The following is a 22,371-nucleotide window of genomic DNA, read 5'->3' as shown; positions in this document are numbered from 1 at the left end:
CACCCCCTTAGCACAAAGTGGGCATAATGTATATATAGGGAGTTGGCAAAGTTGTTGATTAATGCAATGACTAACAAACACTTTACCAGGTGCTGAGATTTCAGGCTTCCTAAACTCACCATCTGGCCTCTATTCTCTTGGTGGGAAGACTAAATCACACCCACTGGCATTTTGAGAGAGTCCCACACCCTCCCCTTCCTTCATCCTGGCTCTCCTCTACAGTTCGAGGATAAAGGATTAAGCAACAAATATCAAAGTGGCTCACCAGATGCAAACACGGGGAGAGCAAAGCAGGCAAGAGCCACCCCAAAGCCAGATAATATGATTCTAATTGGCAGGTCAAAGAGCTCCATCAAAGTAGAGATGTTTCTAGCCAATGTAGCTAGATGGCCAGGTTGGAGTGCCAATTGACCAGTCAAGCACTATTAGAGGGATTATTATAAAATTTTAAACACAAATTCAAAGTATCTACATGGTGATTTTTTGTGATTTCTTTCCTCTGACTTTTTCTTTTGTAACAAAGGTTTATCCAGCCATTCATGGTCTGCAAAGGTTGATTCCTGGTAAATCTTATTCACTAATCTTCTCCCTTGCTCTTAAACACCACTAAATGGTTAAATTTATACTTTTACTGTGATGTATGCCCTGTGACAAACTGGCAACTTGTCCAGGCTGTACCCCCACCTTTCACCCTGTGACAGCTGGGATAGGATCTCCCCTTCACCCTGACCCTGTATTGAGGATGGACTGATGGAAGGATAGATGGATAAGCAAAAAGTTCGGTATAGTCTGATACTTTAATGAGGACACATTTCAGTGACACTGATTTCCTAACTTTTCATTCAGAACAACAAAGCTGTCGGCTGCTCTTCTACACTAGAAAGCTCCACAAAGCTCAGTGTAAAAGTCAAAAGAGCCATATTTTTTAATTGAGCAAAATGAGTGTTTGTGAAGCGTTAATGATGCAAAGGAAATAACAGAAAACATACTTTAATTATTAGACATTTGTTTTTCAATTAGGACAATTAAGATAAAGGAATTAAAATAAATAAATAAACATCCATATTACTTTATTATTATTTTAAGCATGTATGTGAAATTACGGCATCCCTACAGAGGACAAACCAAAAAGAAAAGACATACTAGAGGTAAATGTAAATTCTTAGCATCTTGAACTGTTGTGATTACAGTCCCAGTCTTTTCTCAAAGTTAACTTTTTTGGAATTCACTCTTAAAAAATGAGTTACCAATCTTAACTTCCTTTTTTGCTGGCCTCATATGCATTCCTGAGCATCTGTTCATGCAGTAATACTGCAGTATTAAAGCGGTTTAAACTGACAGAATCATGAGGTTTTGCACTGTCACACAAAATATACTTTGTCAAGGTTTAGCGAGGATTCAACTGTATGCTGTCGCATATGAAATAACAAATCCCAATATGGAGTGCTCGACCTACCCCAGCCGGCAATTCAAGCTGCTATGAAAATTGTTACAGGGTTAAAACTTACATGAAGCCACAATGTGACGATGTCCATCCTGTTTTTGGTGTATTTACTCAAAATAACATGACAGACACATGTGTGTAAATTATTTGCAAGTTAAAAAAGCACATCTATAATATAAGTGCTCCCAACCTGGTTAGCCAAGAAAGCTAAAAATGTTCAAAAATCAATAGAGCATGTGTAGCTTGTTTTCAGTTTTTAGAAATTATATCCCCTTTTAAAATATAAAAAACTATAAGACTATTTCAGAATCAGTGTACTTTTTAAATATGATTTATTATTCCACCAGTAATGAATCTCAGTGATTCATTTATTCATTTCATTATTTGCCCATAAACATCCTGGTTCCCCAGGAAACACATGCAATTAAGGAAGAAAGATTATCTCAAGATACAGAAGATTATGTGATATGTGATCACTCTCAAATCTATCATCCAAACCGTTCATGCACTCGAAACAACGATATTCCCTTGTTTCTTTGATATTTCACTGATAACTTTTGAGGCTCATTCTGTCTCTCAAATCTGTCTGAAATAATTTCCCTTCAGCATGGATGCTGGCTTTCTCAGCACACTGCATCATTTCTGTCCAGAACTCAGAATTTCTAAAAGGATTTCAATCACTTCTTAAAATAGCTTTAGCTGTCAGGGCATTATGTGATGTGTTGTTAACAATATTTGATTCTTGTTCTGCTTTAAGAACACATTCATGTCTGGAATTCTAATGTTGATTTTGTATGGGTTTTTTATTTACTGGCTTTACTCGTAAAGCCTTTTGTAATATGATTGTGAGCATTGCTATATTAATCATGTTTAATGTTAGGATTTATATGCCTGATCCATTATGCAGATGTTAGTTATGATTGGTGAATGTGAGTGGCAGACCCATAATTCAATCAGGGGTGCTATCTACCAGCAAAGTAAGGCTCAAGGTTAAAGATTGAAGAAAACTACTGTGGAAAATCTTTAAAAGGATCACTTCGACAGCCCAGAAGCATCAACTCTGATTGCTAAAATAGAGGAGAAAAAAATTTTGATGAATGCCAGTTTGTCTGTGTTGTATGCTGACATGTTTTTGCTTTGCTGAGTTTCATAGAAGTTATGCTGATGACATGTGCCAGGCAGTACATAATGCCAACTGATGCAAGAACATGGACAAGCTGTCATGTGCTGTATATACTGCCTCCATATCCCAGTGCCCAAACTAATTAAACCAAACCCCAAACTCTGTGATGGGTTTTAATTTTAATCAATAATATATCTGCTATCTGGATATCTTTGGGCATTATAATTTAAAGCACATGTTTCAGCCTCTGATCACAGGAATCCTGCTTAGCAAAAACAAAATAAGTTTTATTAGTTTTGGGGTTTTTTGTAATTTTATTTTTTGGTATCAATCCAAGTTTTTTATTTTAAATAAAAGATACACTTAGTGCACAATTAAGATGTGAAAAATATTACATTTCTTTAGATTTATTATTTATTGTGCATATGTTTAATTAGATATTTATGAAGATTTTTAGAATGATTGTTTTAATCAATATTTATTTTAGCATTCAATTTCACACCTCTCCTGTGTGATAATGACAGATGGTGTTGCACAACTCTGCCATAAAAGCGCCTAGTTTTCACTGGCTGATTAAAAATATGAAAATAAATGGCCGTGGAAATACTGGATGTGAACATCAACGTACAAATAGAATACGATAAATGAACATAAGAAATTAATATAGTTTTAAAAAACATATTTATTGTTTGTCCCTGGCTGTTTAGCTATTATTACCTAGTATATTATGTAAGCATTATTTTTCATGTATCACACTTATTTATTTTTTAACCTACTCCCCCAAACACTTTTATGCTGCCAAAACAGTTTATTACTGTGACAAAAGTACTAGCGCATAAGGGTTAGCCAAAGCATTCATGAATGTGCGCTCATTACACTGTTTCTAATTTCTTTTCTGCGTGAGCCTTACCAAAGGTAAACTTAAACTGATCAACTGCCAGGTGAGGCATCAGTGGGAATAAAAGCCATATGCATTCCTTTCACACTTTTGCACAGAGAGTGATGCAAGGCAGACAAGCAGGTCCAGCTATTGTCTCCTAAAGCCCTGCAAATCTGCCAGAGTCCCCCACAGGCAGCGGCTGACTGGATTCTGCGCCTGTGACAAGCAAGTGACAGATCATCGCCGAGGGGGGTTAAATCTGTCCATAGAATAATATAGCATGACAGTCTCTCTGAAGAATACATCTAACGGCTCATACAACTATCACACCAACCAGGTTTCATCCCAGCATACTGTCTTTGTGACATCTGCAGTGCGCACCCAGTTAAAATTAACCAACAGCACACACTTGGGAGTATACTGGGGTGTTGAATGGAGGGTGAAAGGGGTCAGGGAAAACACTTTGCTACTGCAAAGATAGCACCGATAAATGCAAAGAGAGGTTCTACTGGCTGTGCTGCAAGATAAAGGACAGATACAGTAAGCAGGTGAAAATGGGCACACCATGGAGAAAGCCAAGGGGCTCACATAGCCTTTGTGGGTGGTGACAGCAGCCACATCAATCCCAAAGTCCATTGATACACTGTTAAATGAATTACCGTCAATTATTTTCATTTCCTTTAAAAATTTTCTCTGACAATCTTGGAAAGAAGGCTGTTTGCTTTCTTACCGGGGGTTAGATGAGAAGATCGATCATTAATTTCATCTGTGTGTGTGTGTTCAGTAGAGATGATGGATGTGTAGTCTGGCTTATTATAAAGTCTTGAAGCAGTGAGAAACAGTATATAAGCTGCATTTGGACAATTTCAAACCTGTGAGGACAGGTTTGTACGGAGGGCACTACACCTAGGGTTTACTTTCATTTATGATTAATCTGACATTAACTTCCTCATTAATTGACTTATCTTGTCTATTAAACCTAGAGCGTAATAGATTTTTTAATGTCTGACATTTCCTACTGTTTATATCTTTTGTGCTAAATCACTGGTACTGTGGGCAACAAATCTTTTACCAGTATTTTTACTCTATCTTTAAATGTGGGGAGATAGATCCGATATTTTAAGCAATATTTCCCAAACTGTCAGGATGTTCCTTAGAAGTAAACAACCAAAGATATCTGTTAGAGTTTTGTGCTTCATCTTGTTGCTGTCTCAACACTAGCTGGCTTTCTCTCCATTAGAAGTAAAATGTTTAAAAGTCCATCTGCCAGCCTGTAGCTCTCCAGTTTCTGGCTCCCTGTAGACCTCCAGAGCCAATGCAGGTGCATTCCTAATGCCATTACTATCTGAAGGACAGATCAACACAGACATATTAAATCCTGCTTGGCTGATTTTTGCATTTTGTTTGCTCTCAATTAGAGACATATGCCACAAGCCCAAACACTGGCGCCTGTTTCATTGTGAACTTTTTCAGTTCCCACAGCAAAGTCTATGACCATACGTGCATCCATATTTAGCAGGCGAGCTCAGCCAGGCACTTTGTGAGCCCAGTTATTCACCCTTGCTAGCTGCTGATTTTCTCCTCTATGACTGTTGCAAATTTACTTTTCTGATAGCAATCTGATCCCTGCACAGGATACAGCAAGCGAAGGGTGAGAGTGGTGCCAGAGCACTGTCCAGCATCTTGGGCCAAATCCCTTCCTTGGACCAGGATGATAATACTGATTTGATGAGCTAACAGTGCCTCAAAATTTTACAAATACTGCGAGAAATTATGAAAGAAACAACAGTTGTATCATCTGTAAACCTCACCATGTTGAGTTTGAGCTCCATGTTTAGGACTCCTCCACTGTCTAAAACGGGCATTAGGTTGACGGCGAACACGGCAGCCCTGTCCGGTGGAATCGATATATTTGGACCAAAGAAGACGTAGAAGTGCACAGAAAAGGTGTCCAGCTCATTGCGCAGAGTAGGACGGATCGGCCAGCACTTGTTAGTGTCTGCAGTCGGTGCAAGGTAAATGATGCTGTCTTCTGAGGTGTGCAGGTGACTGCTGTTCTGGGACAGGCTTGGCAGGGCTGCCATTAACAGTGTATCAGATAAGGAGAAACCCATCGCTGTTCCAAAAGACTGAGGCATGTTCATCGAGGAGCTGGGTTGTGCTTGGTCTTTCAACAAACTGGGTTTGGAGCAATCTGTTCAGGAAAAAAAAAGTCAAAACAATGCTGTTATTTAATTTGCACTTATATGCACTATAAGCAACAGAGTCTCTATAAATGTTTGAGCTGGAGCTCTGTGTTTTAGATCCGTGCTTACAGGCAGTGTTTATTGTTTGCTATTGTTCCTCAATATCGTTTATTCTCTCTCTGCTCTCTTGTGACCCCCGACTGATCACCAAGGCAGCCGCCCACCCTGCCTGTTAAAAACTCTGTCTGTTAGAAGGTGTTTTTTCTCACAGAAAGCATTTCATAGGGGATTAATGGGTTTTCTATAAGGTCTTGACATATATGTAAAGCACCCAGAGCAATCCATGTTGTTGTTTGGCACTATATTAATGGAACTGAAACCTAATTATTTAGTTCAGCTGGCTTCCAGAACATATACACCAAGATTCAGTGCTGTGGATTGCCTCTAACTTGATTGTAGACTGTATGTTTTCCGTCAACACATAGAAAATCAATGCAAAATGGTCACTGATGTCGAATGGCAAAGTATCATCCAATACCAACAGTCCCCAAGGGGAAAGGATTTCAAAGGCTTTTTAGCTCAACCTCGTTTGCATATTATTGTCTCGAAAGGGTTTGAAGTATTTTGATGTCCGTACAGGCAGGTGGAGAACGCCTAAAAATACTGAATACTGCAGCTGCAGGTAAAATTTGTGTAAAATCTGTAAAGCCTAATAGATGGAGGACAAAGATGGAGCACTTGAAGAATCATGAAAAAAATCTATAGAAAAATCTATAGAAGAAGAGGCAAATGTCACCCATCTGTCTCAAAAAGAGCCAACTAATAATTAAACCAGAAAATATGTTAACCAATTACATCATACATAATACAGATCATGATACGTTTGGCTGTGTGGTGGCAGACATATTGACTTATTTCTGTGATGATATAGATCAGTCCACCTTTTGTTTTTCTTGGCTTTCTGTATCTAAGATGTGCATTCACATTGTATTTATTCAGTCCTGAAATCAAGTAGGTTTTTAAATTAAGCTGTAAACCTTCTATATTGATGTCATCTTTAGGTCTTGGTGACCACTACAATTAAAGTAAAAGTCTCTTATTAAAGTCTCTTTTCATTCATTTAGATGGGCAGTTTCTCTTATCCAACAAAAATGGCTGCTGAGTGGCAAGACTAAATGTATATACACAATAAGTACTGTACTGTATTTGTGTGGGCGGCTTTCCCCCTTTCATTTAGAGCATAACACATGAACCCTGTTCAGTTGTCTGCTGAGGATAGAAAAGCTGCAGTGATGAAATGCTTTATAAACAGCAACAATAAATAATAAAGTGCAACCTAGTTTTACCACACTTTGTATTACTAGCGACCGTGACACCTGTAAATTGGACCGAATTCAACTATGGGCACATATTTCTGAGACAGCTCATAACAACAATAACCAATAACAGAAAGAAAGGTGAGGACTCCAGATGGTCTTCTCCCTCAACCTGAGCTGTTCTCCAATTTAAATCCACAAAAGGTCAAGTAAGATCTGCCTGGCAGACAGGAGGAGAGACAGAGTGTGAATAATTAGTGTCTGTGTTGCCATAGTAACAAAGTGCACTGTACAGTGCCGAGCAGAGGGAGGGGATAGCTACATGGAAGTGGACGTCCCACAGATTTGTGAGCTATCCCCATTGAGGGAGCATAAAGAGTATCTCGGTTCTCCACAACCCAAAAACAGCATGTAGCACTTAAGTATGGTATCATTTGTCTCTTAGCAATCCTGCACGAATCACCTCAGTTTGGGTTCCAGTCTTTTCTTGAAGAAGCCTCTTGATGATCTGACTGTGTCTGGCATCCCTTATCCCATCAAACATAAACTGTCAGATGCATGAGCATTTTGGACAGTCTTTGAAAAACATTTCCCGATTTGTGCTTAGATAAGAGTAGAACACCTAAGATTTAGTCTTTTATGTGCATCTGAAAGCCATAATCCTCTATACTTTGACTGCATACCTTTGAATACTTGATATGGCATGCTGCAGAGATCCACGCTGAGCTTCTGTTTGGCCTAATTTATGAGGTAAACCACCCAAGCTTTGTCTTTTAAAGCAGCAGGAAGAAAAATAAATAAAATTGCAGACAAACTGCTCATGGATAAACACTGCAATTTATCTGCAGATAATACGAAAAAAGAAAAATCCAACAGATAAACAACTAGTAAAGCAGTAAAATACTTTAATTAGCAAAATTGGTAAAATAGTTTAATTCAAAAACCTCACAGTGTGAAAAACCTTGTAGTTCAATTTCAGTTCATTTCAGTTTTATTTATAGAGCTCCGAATCACAATCACAACAGGCGCTGAATATGCCGTGTCATTAAACATTAAAGGGTAATTTAAATCAAGCTATAACACCAATGCACATCTTTGTGCATTGGTGTTAATTTGAACAGAATACATTTTGTATTTATTAATTTTAAATCTCCATATCTATAAAGGTCAAATCATGAAATTCAAGGGGTTTGGGGGGTTTTCAATCAGCATTTCAATTTTTAGTTTAATCTAACTCAATAAAATTATTATTTTTTTTGTTATGGCATTTACAGCGCACTTTTTTTATTCTTTGCAATTGCTTTTCCAGCACTTGTCCAATTTAACACAATAGATAAACCAGGTTATTAAATATAAAACTAATATTGGTTTGCAATATTTTACTTTCATGAGTTTAAAATCCAGATAAAAAATACAGCTTAATGATGAAATTCTCAAAAAGAAGAAAGAATATATATGTTTTGTTATAACCATTTTATAAATGTTTTGATCTTTTAATATCTAAATTAATATAATGACAGACATTAAAGACTTTATTCAAATTCCGATGGAAATAATTTATTGTTGAAACCGAGGGGAAACTATGCTACACCTGTGCATGTTCCCTCTTAAGTGGACCTGAAAAAGGTATAACAGGAACAACTACTCTGTCTGCAGCTGTCTGTGTCTCCATTCACAGGTGAGCACCATTCCCATCTTAAGATGCTTCATCAGAGCTGCTTTTGTAGTCCTTTCTGCCATCTGTTGCCTTTACTTAAAAGCATGTTCAACTGGGCTGAAATCAGGGGAATGTTATGGCTATTTAAGAACATTACATTTCTTTCCTTTTAGAAGCTCTTGGGTTAGTTTGCAGTATGTTCTGGGTCAATATCCCTCTGTGGATTGCTTCAGTTTTGTAGCATTTGACTGAATGCCATGAAAAAACAAAACAAAAGCTATATCAGTATACACTTCAGAATTTGTTCGACTACTTCTCATCATCAAAATACTGCACTGACCCAGTTCCACTGGCACCCATACATGCCTATGCCATCAAATTGGCTCTACCATACTTGACAGATGATGCGGCATGCTTTGATCATAAGTGCTCCCTTTCCTTCTCCATACTCTGCTCTTGCCATCACTCCGCTAGTAGTTTGATTTGTATAAAGAACACTGGTCCAGAACTGGACTGGCTTTTTAAGATATCTTTGAGTTAAGTCTGTTGTGGCTTTTCTATTCTTGAGCGTTCCCATACTGAGATAAACTATCTTTTGAAGTTGCTGACTACTTCAACATGTCTTTGGATCACATAAGAAGCTCTGTGAGCACCTACCAAATGCAAATACCAATTCAAGTACAGACTTTGTATCTTCTTAATTTACAGGGAATTAATGCGGATTTGGGTTTCACCTGGCCATGACACTGCTTATCAGTCAGCTGTCCAATTATTTTTAAATCCATAAAAAGGAGTGACTACACAAAGGAATATTAATTTAAAAAATGTCTATATGGTAATTCGTTTATGGTTAATGCAGTGTTATTATTAAAACCCCTGATTTAAAACGAAAAGTCTAATCTCAGTCAAACCTCAGTTGCGACATTATAAACGGTCACTGTCTAAAGGCAGATTTCCCACAGACGTCTGTGGGAAATCTGCCTTGTAACTTATGACGTAACAGGAAACGCTTCTTAACCCTGCGATGTAACCTACCAAGCCATTTAGTTGTTGTGAGATGTATTGACCTGATGTGTACCATAATGTACATGTGTAGTCACATTTTTCATAAGATTAAAAGGGGTTTCCAGCTATGTTGTAAGTTACAACAGATTTCCTGCAGAAGTCTAAATCAGGCTTTACTGACCTATCTGAATGACCAGAAGCAAATAGCAGTGAAAGTTATGTAATATTAACCAACAAAGTCCATATTCTGACTTTATGACTTTTTAACTTCAGGTCTGAAGCTTATTGAAATGATTTTTTATGTGTTTATAATGTGTTTATTCTGATATAAATAAAGAACACAAATTTGCTGCAAACAACTGAAATTAACATTAGCCAGAAAATATGGCAAAAAAGCATCACACTCACCTGTGACCTGCACCCCGATGCGGAAGTAGACGTCAGAGTTACTTAGATATCTCTCCACCAGGATATAATACCATTGCTCCCAGGCAGGTACAAGGGTGACTAATTCACAAGGGTTCCACTCCCTGCAGTCGAGGGCACTTGAGTTATGCACTGGCGGTGCCCGCGCTCTTATCTTCAGCACCACGGGACAACTGTCACTACTCTTGTTCTTGGTGCTGCAGTTTACCAGCTGAACCTTCACCTTTGATATATAATTGGGGATGAACACTCTGCACAGGCACACATAAACACATGTTTTAGGCATTATACCACACAATAAAATGTAGACCTCTACTGAGTAAACATAATGTAAGTCAGCTTTATTGAAATAATTGTCTTTTAGATTTGTTGAATGTTGTGTATCACATCTATTCTGCAAAGGCTTCTATGTTAAATCTATATACTATATATTTTATCATAAGACAATTAAGATAAGGCTTCAATAAAAATATATATAGTATTATAGTCCCTTCACATCATTTATGCAGCACTCATAATAGCAGCTCTCCTTCCTTTAGGCACTATAGCAAAGACCATGAAAAAAATGAAGATTAACCTTGGAAGCAAAATCTTATTATTCCACTCAAAAGACTCAAAGTAGGTGAAGTTGATAAAGGTGTGCAAACTAATCACACACAGGAATTGCATCTTTTAAAATGAAATTGCAAGATACATTAAAAAAAAAAAACTCATAACTTAAGAGGCAGATGAAGGATTAGGCTGGGGAAGTGTTATGCTGCAAAAAATAAAAATAAAACGCAATTTTCTTCTGGTGTCTTTTCTTAAAGTCAAGCCCCTGTCAGGTTTCTAGGAGCCCACATATGTGACTTACTTATAAAGTGCAGATCTATTATGGACTGGGATCATCTGGTCAATGAAGTATCCAGGGTAAAGTACTGAAATCCCAATCAGCCTCTGAACAATGAGCTGAGGCTGGAACAGATACTGGCATTCCTCAGACAGACCCTACAAAGATAAAGCAGCAGTTGTTCAGATTGTATTTTTGTGGTTAACTCACCAATTTTTTTTAAAAGCTGGTAAAGAGGAGATTAGATATCATTCAGACCGACTGAAAATTCCTAATGGACTGTGTGCATTAAGCCTGTCAGCCTCCTGGATTAATATCATTCCGTCCTCCCCCTCCCTGCCACACAGCGTAACATGCACCCACTATTTCACTTGTGTTGTTCTGAACCATTAATGCTTGATGTGCATTACTTTGTGAGATGAGCCGAGTAGACAGACTGATTTAGAGCCAAGAGACCGTGCATTAGTTTCTACACATGATGTGCTGTAAAATTTGTTTGTAAAATGAAGAGAAGCCTTTTGCACCTGATTCAACAGGACAGGTGTGAATGCCAAATTAGGCCCTTCGTTTCTGTCAACTGATCATTGACCCCTCCTGCTCTCGAGTCACAATTACTGTGGCATGTCATTAGTCTGGAAGCTGCTGGGGTGACCCTTTGATTTATTACAGCCTGTCGCTTGGACATGCACATGCATCTTGTGCTTGAATAAAAGCTCAACCAATATGGGCTTTTGAGAGCAAATGGTTTTACACTGTGAGCCCAAACGGTTTTGATGTTCAATAGCTTTACATTTGACCTTCTTCATACCAAAAGCGATGTGGGCATTCATTCATTTTCCACAGAATTTCACTCTTGGCAAGATGTTAAAGCCTCTAAAACGCCATTAGAGCCATAAAGCACTAAAACTCCCTAATGAAACCCTGTCTAAATGCATTATTTTAGCTCCTTCAGTCACAGTTGCCCACCGAGACGATGTAATTTTAAGGTTCGCTTTGGAATATACAGTATGTCAAAGTTTATCAGGTATACATGGAGAGCTGCAAAAAAATAAAAACCTTTTAGAGCTTGTGTTCAACTCTGTTCAATTGTATGCTATTGTATTTGAGTCAGCAGTAAGTATTGTTGTATTGCTGCTGCACTGAATTGACAGGACATAGTACCTGTCAACACATTCTCATCCCAAGGTGTCAAATACAACGGTTTGCCACTGGCATCACAGAGATAAGCAGAAAGCTGTCCCCTCCCTTGGAAAAGGTGTAGCATTGGCCCAGAGGTTTGTTAGCAAGGAGACCGTGGCTTGTACCTTATTAGGGAACTTTTGCTGACTTGTTTTCTTTTCGCTTTTTTTCATTTGCACTCATGTCTTTATCTGGTATAGGTACCACAACTATCTGTTTAAGTTTAGAAGAACGTTTTACAAATGTACCTCTTCACAATATTAGCCCTTCATTTATAATAATGCTCAAGGGCATCCAGTGCGCTCTACAGGGACATATAAAAAGGGTATTACAGAACTCCAATTTTGCTCTGTAAAGAGTAGCATATTCTATTTGCAATAAAGGACATTTTAGCAAATGCAGTTATTCTCTTTGACTCTGTTTTCAGTTGCTAAATCCTTACTTACTCTTAAGATTGGTATTAAACTGAGATTGTTATAAATGCGTCGCACATCTCCCTTTTCTGCTTGCATTGCTTCCAATTGTGTCTATTTTCTAAAGGAAAAACATCTTGGTTGCTAGAAAATTGCTTCAGAAAGCAAAATTTTAAAAGGTTTGTTATTTCCATCTATAGAGTGTGTCATTGGAAGCTGGTCACATTTGAGCCATGGTGGCTTACATCCCCAAAGCCCCCAAAACAAACCAATTCTTCTGTATATGTGATGCTGCTGGCAAGTTCTGATTATATTTTTGATTGTTGTGTATTTCAGGTGCACTTTTGCCAGTCAGTGGAAACCACAAAGCACAAGTGAACACCATGCCAGTGACACATAAACTCCCTGAAATGGAAATCAGCAGGTGTTTATGCAGCCAAATAGGAGAACACGATGAGATGAAGAAAAACTCTCTGACACTGTTCAGCCTCTTTAGGTTCTGCAGCACATACTGGAATACTAATGCCAAGGATCACTTACATCATTTTTATTTAATTTTTTTTTTTCCCGTCACAAAGGGGAGTTAAGCAAGCATGAAGAAAATGATTTAGATATCATTAGAGTTATGATACATAACACTTTGACACAAATAAGCTTACATTTTACCAGTCATAAGTGGTGAATGATGTGTAACACAAACATGATGCAGTCTTTTCATTTACTGCTCTAAACAACTGATGCTGGGTGCAGAGGGGTTTCTATTTTTCACAGCGTGGATGTAACGCTGGCAATATTGGTCTAGTGGTTCAGTACTAAGAGAGATTCATTCGGAGTATTTGTTTTCAGTAAAGCTGTAGGAATTCTGGTGTTTATTTGTGATAAATGTGCAGGCTCACCTTGACTGAGATCTTGCCTTCATCCTTGGGTAAATGTGCCGCCAGGAACCAGTCTCCAGGGAGAGGGCTGGTCACGTTGAATGCTCCTGTTGTACGGTTTGGAAGAGTCCAGGTCAGAGTCACAGCAAAGGACCCTGGGATGACTGTATCCCGAGGGAAGCGGGTGTACAGGGGGTTGATTACTGGAGGAGCCCCGGACCTGAAGTACCTATTAATCACAAAGCCACAGTTCAGCCTCCTTAGGCCTAATACTGTCATAAACAACAGGAACATCTGCTAAATATTAAAGTTATCCATGGGAACAGCTAACAGCAGAAGTACAGCTGGCATCTTATACACAAATAAGAATCACAGCAACAAGTTCTCAGACCACACGTCTTCAAAAATATTATATATTTATACACCAGACAAAGATGTTTCAAGCAATGAGTTAATTTATTCAGCACATATCCATCTTTGACCTTTCTTTTGATCTCAGCTATGCACCTGTAGAGCATCGACTGTATCGCGCACAGTTATGACACCACCACACTGACAATCCAGACAGACAGGCATATAAACACCTGCCAAAGCACTCAAAATGGTCTTTGTTCTGGTTTCTGCTAGAGCAAGTGTTTTCAAGGCCATGTTTCTGCATGACAAACACACACACACACTCACAGCTGGTACCGTTTCAGATATAGAACATTAATAATAAGCTCTTCATATCTGAATGGAACAAGCGCGTCCATTATTTCAGACGCTATATCACTAAGACACAGGAGACTGACAAAAATACATAAAGCTTCATACAGCTAACGGCTTTACAGTTTCTCCTTGCGTGAAGGCTATAACCCCTTATTTTTCTAAATGTATTTAAGATGCTTATAATCATCTGGAGAAGAAGGACACTTCAGTTAGAGAACAACAACAGAACGGTGTTAAGCCAAACTCGGTGTCTTACACAGTCACATTGCGGTTCGGGCAGCTGTCTCCAAACGTGCCCCCTTGCTCCTTGAAGGTGATGAGATTCCATACGGCCATCATGGTGTCGTCAGGCACATTGAAGTGGAACAGTTCCACACTGGCAAAGGAGTTGAAAGCACTCAGCTTACGAGGCGTACGGGTGAAGTATTCAGTCACAAAAAGGCAATCTGCAGGGAAGAGAATCAGATGGTGGATAGCTTTTAAGCCTTATCAAGCCATTACTCTGCTGTGTCACAACTAAAAGTCACTTTCAACATACTGATGTACGCATCATGTTTGGCATGTTACCAGATTAGTTTAGAATGTTACCAATTTAATTTGGTAACATTTCTTTTCAATGCATACAAAGTATAGCTGAGGTTAATGGAAGTTGCAAGAAAATAAAAACGTGACCTAATAATGGTATTATATGAAAAGTCAGGTGATCAAAGTGATGTAGTGTCCAATGCAGGGCACTATATCACAGGGTGGAAAACAGTTTTACTGCCACTATTACTTTAAAGTAACAACGTCCTATAAATCTTGAAGCAAAGTTGCAATGAAAAGATAGACAAGACAGGCGGGTGCTTTGTTTTACTCTGAAGTGCAGTGGTTGGTTTGAGGAAGAGAAACTTTGACTCAACTGACTGAACATCCCATATGCTTTGACTCATGGATGTAAATGGGAAACTTAAAACTTAAAAAAAAAATGACATCCAAACTGCATGCTGCATACTACAGAAGGACTGCAGAGTATAGTATTATAATCTATTAAATGTGTTGCACAGTGTAGTATGACCGCTAAGCTGGAAACGACCCTGGTCTTCCTGGATTTATTTGTATGTTCATGTATTGAATGTATCTATAGCTCCACGGACGTTTATGGTAGCCCATGAAATAACTGTCAGCACATCTCAATTAGGAAAGCTGTGTGCTTGGAACAACCATCTCACTAACAGACCAATATCAACATCGTTGAAAGCATTGAATCATGATTAAAGCTGTTGCTTACAAAGAATAAATATTTAATTATGAACATTTCCCAATATGCCTGTACTATCACTGCTGTAACTAGAGAGCAGTTTTAAGGTGACTCTCTGCAATGACTTACAGAGTTTCTCCTCAGAGGCAGCAAATGATTTCTTTAAGAGGTAAATAATCAAAATATGTGATCAAAGACTTTTAACTCCTTTAAAAGAAGCTGCGGGAGACGGATATATGCAGGCTCATTCACGTCCTGCATAATGTCAAATCCTTGGATTACATCCACCAAAGCCTCTCCATATAAATGCAGCAGACAAGCAGCAGGTGTAATCTGCCACATTACCTACATGAGCTGGGCTGGCATCAAGCACAGCCAGCGGGTGGGCAAAATCTGGGGGAAATTGTGTGCAAGTCACTTAATTGCTACACTAGAACATAAAGCGTCTTTTAGGCGAGGCGTTATCATAAATATAAACTCAAGTAGGTAGAAAAGAAGGCAGCAGATTATTACGGGAATAATGCGGTGGCACTTTGATGTTTCACTGGAGGAAAATGCTTCCACTTGTGGCACATTCACTTTCTGCATGTCAGCCATTAAAATTGCAATACCTGTGGTGACATTGTTTGGGATTTCTTTTTGTCTCACCTACAATTTGTACAAAAATATAAATAATTTCACACCACTGTTTTCAGAATACAGTGAATAGGAGCCCGGACCTCTAAAATGATGACAGTAAAATAACAAAACAAAACAAAAAATGATAAATAAAACGAGTGAAAAGGCAATGAGGTGCAGACGTGTAAAGAAATAGGTTTTCTTGAATGCACAATACTTTCTTATGTTTGCGTAAAAGGAGCAAAATAGCTCTTTTCCTTTTCTTTTCTCCCCCCACGACATTATCCACTCACCTATGGAGGCAACCTTGAATGCTAAAGATGTACTACGGAAGCAGAAACTGAGAAGAATGAAGTGGTTTGATGTTAAGAGTGAAATTCTAATCCCATACAAAGCTCCAGGTCTTTATTTGAGCCTCATTCCAGCCTTTTGCTGGACTGTTATCTCTGGTATATGTGAGCCTTCTTTACATTAAGGTTCTTCTTTGCCCCTTCATTAACAGACTGTGACTGGGGTCACAGTCTGAAGTGCTATAACTCAAAAGGGTGAGTTTGGCGCTAACACTGCTGGAGTCTGCAATAAGCCTACAGTCCCTGCTTGGCTGATTAGAAAGAAACAGACATGTTTTTTCTTTCCATCTACAGATTGCAGCTAAGACCACAAAAAGTGTAGTTACAGTGGATCGGTCAGAAAGAGATTTAAAAAAGAAGAAGCCGCCGATTTTGCACATCTGGAAGTAGGACTGTGAATGGTGATTACGCTATTCAAGAGGAATCCTTAAATCAGAATTAATTGCTAATCGTCACTTTTTCCAGGTGTCATAATCTAAGGTACATGAAAGCCACCATTCATCTTCAAAAATACACCTTCACACAATCTCTAGATCACTAACAGAGGGTCAGGGCTGTCACAGCGGGTCAAGAGATGGTAGAGGGAACTAAGAAAATCAAACTCTTCCTTTTTTAAAACCTTTGCTTATTGTCATTTTGCCTCTTTACTGGCACAAACTAAAATCTTAGAGGGGTTTATAGCCAAAGGATTTAAAAAAATAGTTTTTCCTAAGCATAGCTTTTAATCATCATTTCTATCACAACTTAATATTTAAGGCTTGATTTTGCTTATACATGTTAATTGCATCAGTGTCTTGCAAGTACTGAATATCCTGAAACAGGGTGCGTTTCTTTGGCAACTGTCACAACCTCGCGTTTACATTTTTATAGTTGTGATTTCCAATGCGCTCTAATGTGCAAGCTATACAGAGGTGGTTACCGTCACACTTAATTGACAAGACAGGCTACGTGTCAAACACGTTGAGATCTCAAGATCTGAGGTTGTTGTGACAAAATGAATACAGAAAATTAGAATAATGAACTGACATATCTATTTTCAAGCTACGCGTGAAAAGCTCCAGGCTCGGTGACACTCCAGCAGCCACGCACAGAGACTTCACTTAACGTGAAGGTGTAAACATGCCAAAATATCTAAATATGCTTGTTTGTTTGCCAGCCAAATAAAGACGTTTCATTTGAAGATAAAGGCAGCAGAGTGCTTACAGGCTTTCTCACAGTGCGGTTCTGGATTCAATAATCTCTTCAATGAGCACCTCCCTACCACTGTTTTACTCTGTTAGAGGCTTAATATAGACATAATCCTGCTTTTTGTCATCTCAACATGGGATTTATCCATTAATACTTAGCTGGGCTGTCTTTAAACTTTATTTTTTGGAACAGCAAAAAGTAATTGCTGCTTTTCGAAATTCCTCCTCCTCTAGCAGATTTTAAAATCTCTCGGAAAAAAAAACAGCTGCGAAAGATCAACCATCTGGAACAAGAGCCACTAAATGACACCAAATTTAATACTGGCCAGCGATAAAGTCAAATTTTGAGTCAACACTATTCTCTCCTTCATCCTCCTCACATCCACCTACAGAAACAAACGCCTCGAAGATAACACACAGCCGTAAAGATTACTGGACCTTCCACTTCCACAATGGGAGATGCAGACACCAGAGATATTAGACATTAACAATTCATAGACATCTAAACACGCAGAATCTGCATGTCAATCAAGTGGATTAACATAAATTATTTTATGGTGAAAGAATAAGCTCTAATTCTCTGTTGTCTCTGTTTTACTGAGATATATCCAAGAAAGCAGGGGAGGAAGGGCAAAGTGGGTAAACTGGGCTTTCTGTCTAAGCCAAATATGTCGAATGAGTTACCAGAATTGATGAAGCAAAACAGCAACAAGTCAGACAGACCTGTATGGTCCTTAGTGGCAACAGCCAGTACAGTCTGTGCTGTAGGTATGGATTCATTGTTATCACACAGGGAGATTTTTGTTGCACACCTCAGTCTTTAAGCAGCAAAGAAATTTTCGTGGATAGACATTTAAAAAGAGAAAACAAATCAAGGAGGATACTCTTAGGTTCTTCTTTTTTTTAAGGAAACAGAAAGAGAGAAATAATAAGAGCATGCTGCACTTTTCTTACATTTAAAAACCTAAAAACAACTTGATTTTACAAAAGTCAACTTCAAAATTGTCCCATTATCCAGTTAAACCAGTTTAGTCCTTATCTCCTATCAAAGCAGGCTAAATTTAAGACGGGAAACAAGAAGGTTTGACTTAACCTTTCCCTTCATCCGATTACTATGGTCACATTTTGTAGTCGGCAGTGCCAGCGTGCACTAACTTGGCTTTGAGCCTTCACGTCTCCGCAAAACGAGAACAAACCAAAGGTAACAAGAGTCAACACGTCCGGACTGATCGGTTTTCTTGTGACCACATTAAGACCTCCGTATCGTAGCCTACAACCTATAGGAGCTTCACTCAGTGCATTGTGAGCCATAATTAGCAGCATCCTTCCCCATGCGTCACGTAACCGAAGCAGGTCCGTGTTCGTGAAAACCGTTTTGTCAGTGGCCGAGACTGAAAGCAGCAGCTGTGGATGTTTCGGAGACTGAATTGAAGCCAGAGACAGGATGAGATGCTGCCGCCGCTGCTGGGAGGATTTCAGCACCCCGACAAAAGGAACAGCTCTCCGCGAATCAAAAGCAACACTCACTGAATGGAAACTCACCTCCAACAGCGCAGAGATAGGTGTAAACAAGCAAGAGGAGCCTCGGAGGGCTACATCCTGAGCCCAGGCGCTCCAGTTGCCACATCGTTAAAAGCAGAATATTTTGTGAGGGGCTCCAGCCCGAGTGCAGTTCTCAGACGCTCTGCTGGTCTACATTTTTTCAGATATTTGCCAACGACCAGCTGTTTGTGCATGACGTCATTCAGACGACGACGGGACAGCGCCTCCTCTTTGGCTTTGATTTGACAACCTCAATATGTCGACTTATTTCATTGGACCTCCGGCTCTGTCAGTCCGGCGATAGTGCAGACGTAGATTGCACCACAAGGATTCACACTTCGCCGTCCGGGCCACCCGACACGGGCACGAGTGAGGTGTGAGGCTGCAGCTGCCCCTCGAGCCTGCAGCCTCTTCTGCTAGGACCCAGGATACAAAGTTGGTACTTTGGAGGAATGGAAGATTTTATCTTATGAGGTCGTGCACAAGCCTCGAAACTAATAAAATACGATTTCCAGCGATTAATAAATTCAAAGCAACTAATTTGGGTTTCTGTTAGACTAAAAAAGTAAAAGTGCAGAAACTCCACGTGTCTATCTAGTTTTAAAAACTAGCAATATACATACTCCTTAAAATATAACATATTACGTGAGCATAAATAAAATGAAAGGCTAAAAGGATTTATTTTAATGATTCATAGTGGGCTCAATTTGGGCCTCAAATATAAAAGCAGTCAAACCACGGTTAACAAAGCACAATTGGACAATGAGTTTCAACTGAACTGGAAAATGGTCATTACGGTTATCCAGTGAAAATCATTTAAAAGTGAATGAATACACAAAATATACTCGAGTTTGAATTTTTCATTTTAAGGATCACGTGGTCATCAGGCGACGTGTTTGTCAGACAATCATCATGCTACCACCAGGACACCAGCATTAAGAATGACTCAGAGTTTTATTTCTAGGCCATGGGGTGACATGAGTCATAAGTGTCCCAGCAGATTTATTGGGATTGAGTATAATTGATCTGCCATCAATGAAACATTAAACTAAAGCATTAGAGCTGAGCTAAAAAAAAAATGTTTAGAGGGTAAGAATGTCAAAAGAATGTTACTGATGTGCCCAATAAGATGTAACTCTACTTATCTAACACTAACTCACAAAGACTTTAATAAATCCAACGCACTGGATGGGTGCCACTCAAATTGCCTAGGGTTTCATTTAAGCAGCAAACTATAGAGTACAGAGTAGTTGAATTTCGTTTAAATTCATTTATGACTAGTACACAAAACAAAGATTTGCTTTTTTACATCAGGTAGCTGGCATAGTTTGACATTTCACTGATCTAAAACAGAGAAATCCACTTTCTTCTTATCCTTGACCAAATAAAAGTCAAAGGTTTGACTATGTTACAGAACAAGGTGGGCGAGAAACAAACAAATTCAACACTGGAACCTGAAGTAATAGTGATTGTGGAGGAGCGGAGAGCTAAATAGTTACATATTCTTTAGTTGAAGATTGTATTCAAACTACAATCTAAGTACAAACTGAGTGAGTTAAGAGCTGTAAGATATGCTATGCAAATGTGGTTTCTTATAATTATTTTCATGTGGCGATGGAACAATGCAGCAAATAATAAATAAAAAATAAAATTTAAATCTTTGGTTTGTTGCTATGATTCAGTGCAGTGTCTGCTGCAGCCATAGTTTACTCTGAAGCCTTCCTCAAAGTTCGAAAGATTGCCAGACTCCCTAGATACCACGACCCACGCATGGCAACCCACTGTGTATGGCTGGCCTCTCTATGAGGTACCACAATATTCAACTAAGGTACCGTTCTGTTTCACTGTGACTGACTGAAACTGCCTCTTTTAAAGCTGGCCTTTTCTTCTTTAGCACTTCAATGCATTTTGTTTGTGAATGCACTCTATACACAGACTCGATTTAGTACACGGACACAGACAAGATGCACAGCACTCACACAAAAGAGACACAGGAAAGTATATGCTTATGGTCAGTGCTGCCAGTGGCCTGGTCTGAAAAATCTGCCTCTGTCTTGGAAATTATCCCAACTACCTCTTATTCCTGTGAATCCTAGAAGAAGCTCACATCCTCAGAGGCAAAACGTTTTATAAGTTTAATTGCTACTGTAATTAAAAGTAGTTCAAATCAGTAGGAAAGATCACTAAGGCTGTAAATAAACAGCTTCAACAAAAGCGAGTGCACACCTGTAACACTTATGTATCACTTACATGTGAAATGAGTCAAAACTGTATCACCTCACAGTAACTGCATTAACAGACCTCACAGTAGGAATTCAATCCAACAAAAGTCACTACACCTTTCATTGTGGATATTTAAAGCTCATACTTATTTCATTTTTAATAACACTCTCAATCCTTTTCATTATGAAAGACACAAACATTATAGAAGCTCCTGGAGAGAAATAGTTAAGTCTGTCTTTTCAGGAGAGAATTGTTATTCTACATTTCTCTACTTTCTACTACAGAGGTATTCTGATCCAAACCAGGCACATACTTGAGCATTTCATAGTTTTTATTTTTTAAGAACACTTGTGTGAAACTCTTTTGCTGTGTGCTTTGAATTGTTGTCATGTTACACTATTCTTCTTCTGCCAGGCTTCTGGAGACAGGGAATTATCTAGTTCACGAGAATTCATGGTGCAATCTACAAATGTCACCTCCCCAACACCTTTTGCACTCAGCAATAACATCAAACTGTGCTTCACTGTCAGGACAATGAATTCAGTCATTGTTCCAGGCCAACATCAGGCCAAACATGCCGGAATCGATCTGAGCCAAACAAAGCTCTCTAGGTCTCATGTGACTAAAGAATTTGCTGCCAATATTCAAGCTACTCTTTATGTTCTATAGCAAAGTTTAATATTGCAGTCTTGTGTCCTTTGTGCTAAGCATTTCAATGGAGACACAGATTTCCATTGAAAACCCCTGTGCCAAGGCTGAAGCACTTGACCATCTGTGCTTCAGTGCTAGATTGTAAGTGGTGCACTATCTGTGGAATCATTCTAGGATGACGGCTACTGCACCTCTGATTAGAGTTATTATGCCCCACTCTTATCTTCCTGATTACTGTCACAACTGTGTTTCAACTGATTTTTAGTTGGTCACTGAATCGGATTTTTAAATTCCTTCAGGTAGTTCTTCCCATCAGGAACCATGGTGCAGACATGGATATAGACAGAGGATATGTCCAAGAGTCGACTTACACAGGTGTACTCACCTTCATTTCGGTATTTTCTTTTTAACGTTTGTGTCAGCGATTGCAAGGATAGTCACTTTTGTTGCATTGCATTTCTCCTTTGCGGGATCTACTTTCAGTACAGCTCTTCTACAGTGTATGTTTTTGATTGTTTG

The 22,371-nt window shown here is 38.8% G+C and overlaps 1 protein-coding gene across 1 annotated transcript in view; it reads right to left on the bottom strand.

Moving 5' to 3' along the window:
• The window catches only part of tmem8b (transmembrane protein 8B), a 33,184-nt gene extending 14,038 nt beyond the window's left edge, over window positions 1–19,146 (bottom strand). Inside the window, exons 1-6 of the mRNA XM_063489380.1 lie at window positions 18,979–19,146; window positions 14,298–14,487; window positions 13,355–13,562; window positions 10,891–11,024; window positions 10,020–10,288; window positions 5,259–5,641 (exon numbers count right to left, since the gene is read on the bottom strand). Of these exons, the coding sequence (XP_063345450.1) occupies window positions 5,259–5,641; window positions 10,020–10,288; window positions 10,891–11,024; window positions 13,355–13,562; window positions 14,298–14,487; window positions 18,979–19,063 (1,269 nt within the window). The 5' untranslated portion in view covers window positions 19,064–19,146. The remainder of the gene's footprint in view (window positions 1–5,258; window positions 5,642–10,019; window positions 10,289–10,890; window positions 11,025–13,354; window positions 13,563–14,297; window positions 14,488–18,978) is intronic.
• Window positions 19,147–22,371: the final 3,225 nt, after the last annotated feature.

The sequence above is a fragment of the Pelmatolapia mariae genome, linkage group LG12 (genome assembly GCF_036321145.2).
Source record: "Pelmatolapia mariae isolate MD_Pm_ZW linkage group LG12, Pm_UMD_F_2, whole genome shotgun sequence".
Taxonomy (NCBI): Eukaryota; Metazoa; Chordata; class Actinopteri; order Cichliformes; family Cichlidae; genus Pelmatolapia; species Pelmatolapia mariae.
The sequence above is the reverse complement of the archived record's forward strand: the minus strand, read 5'-3'. Positions and strand labels throughout refer to the sequence as shown.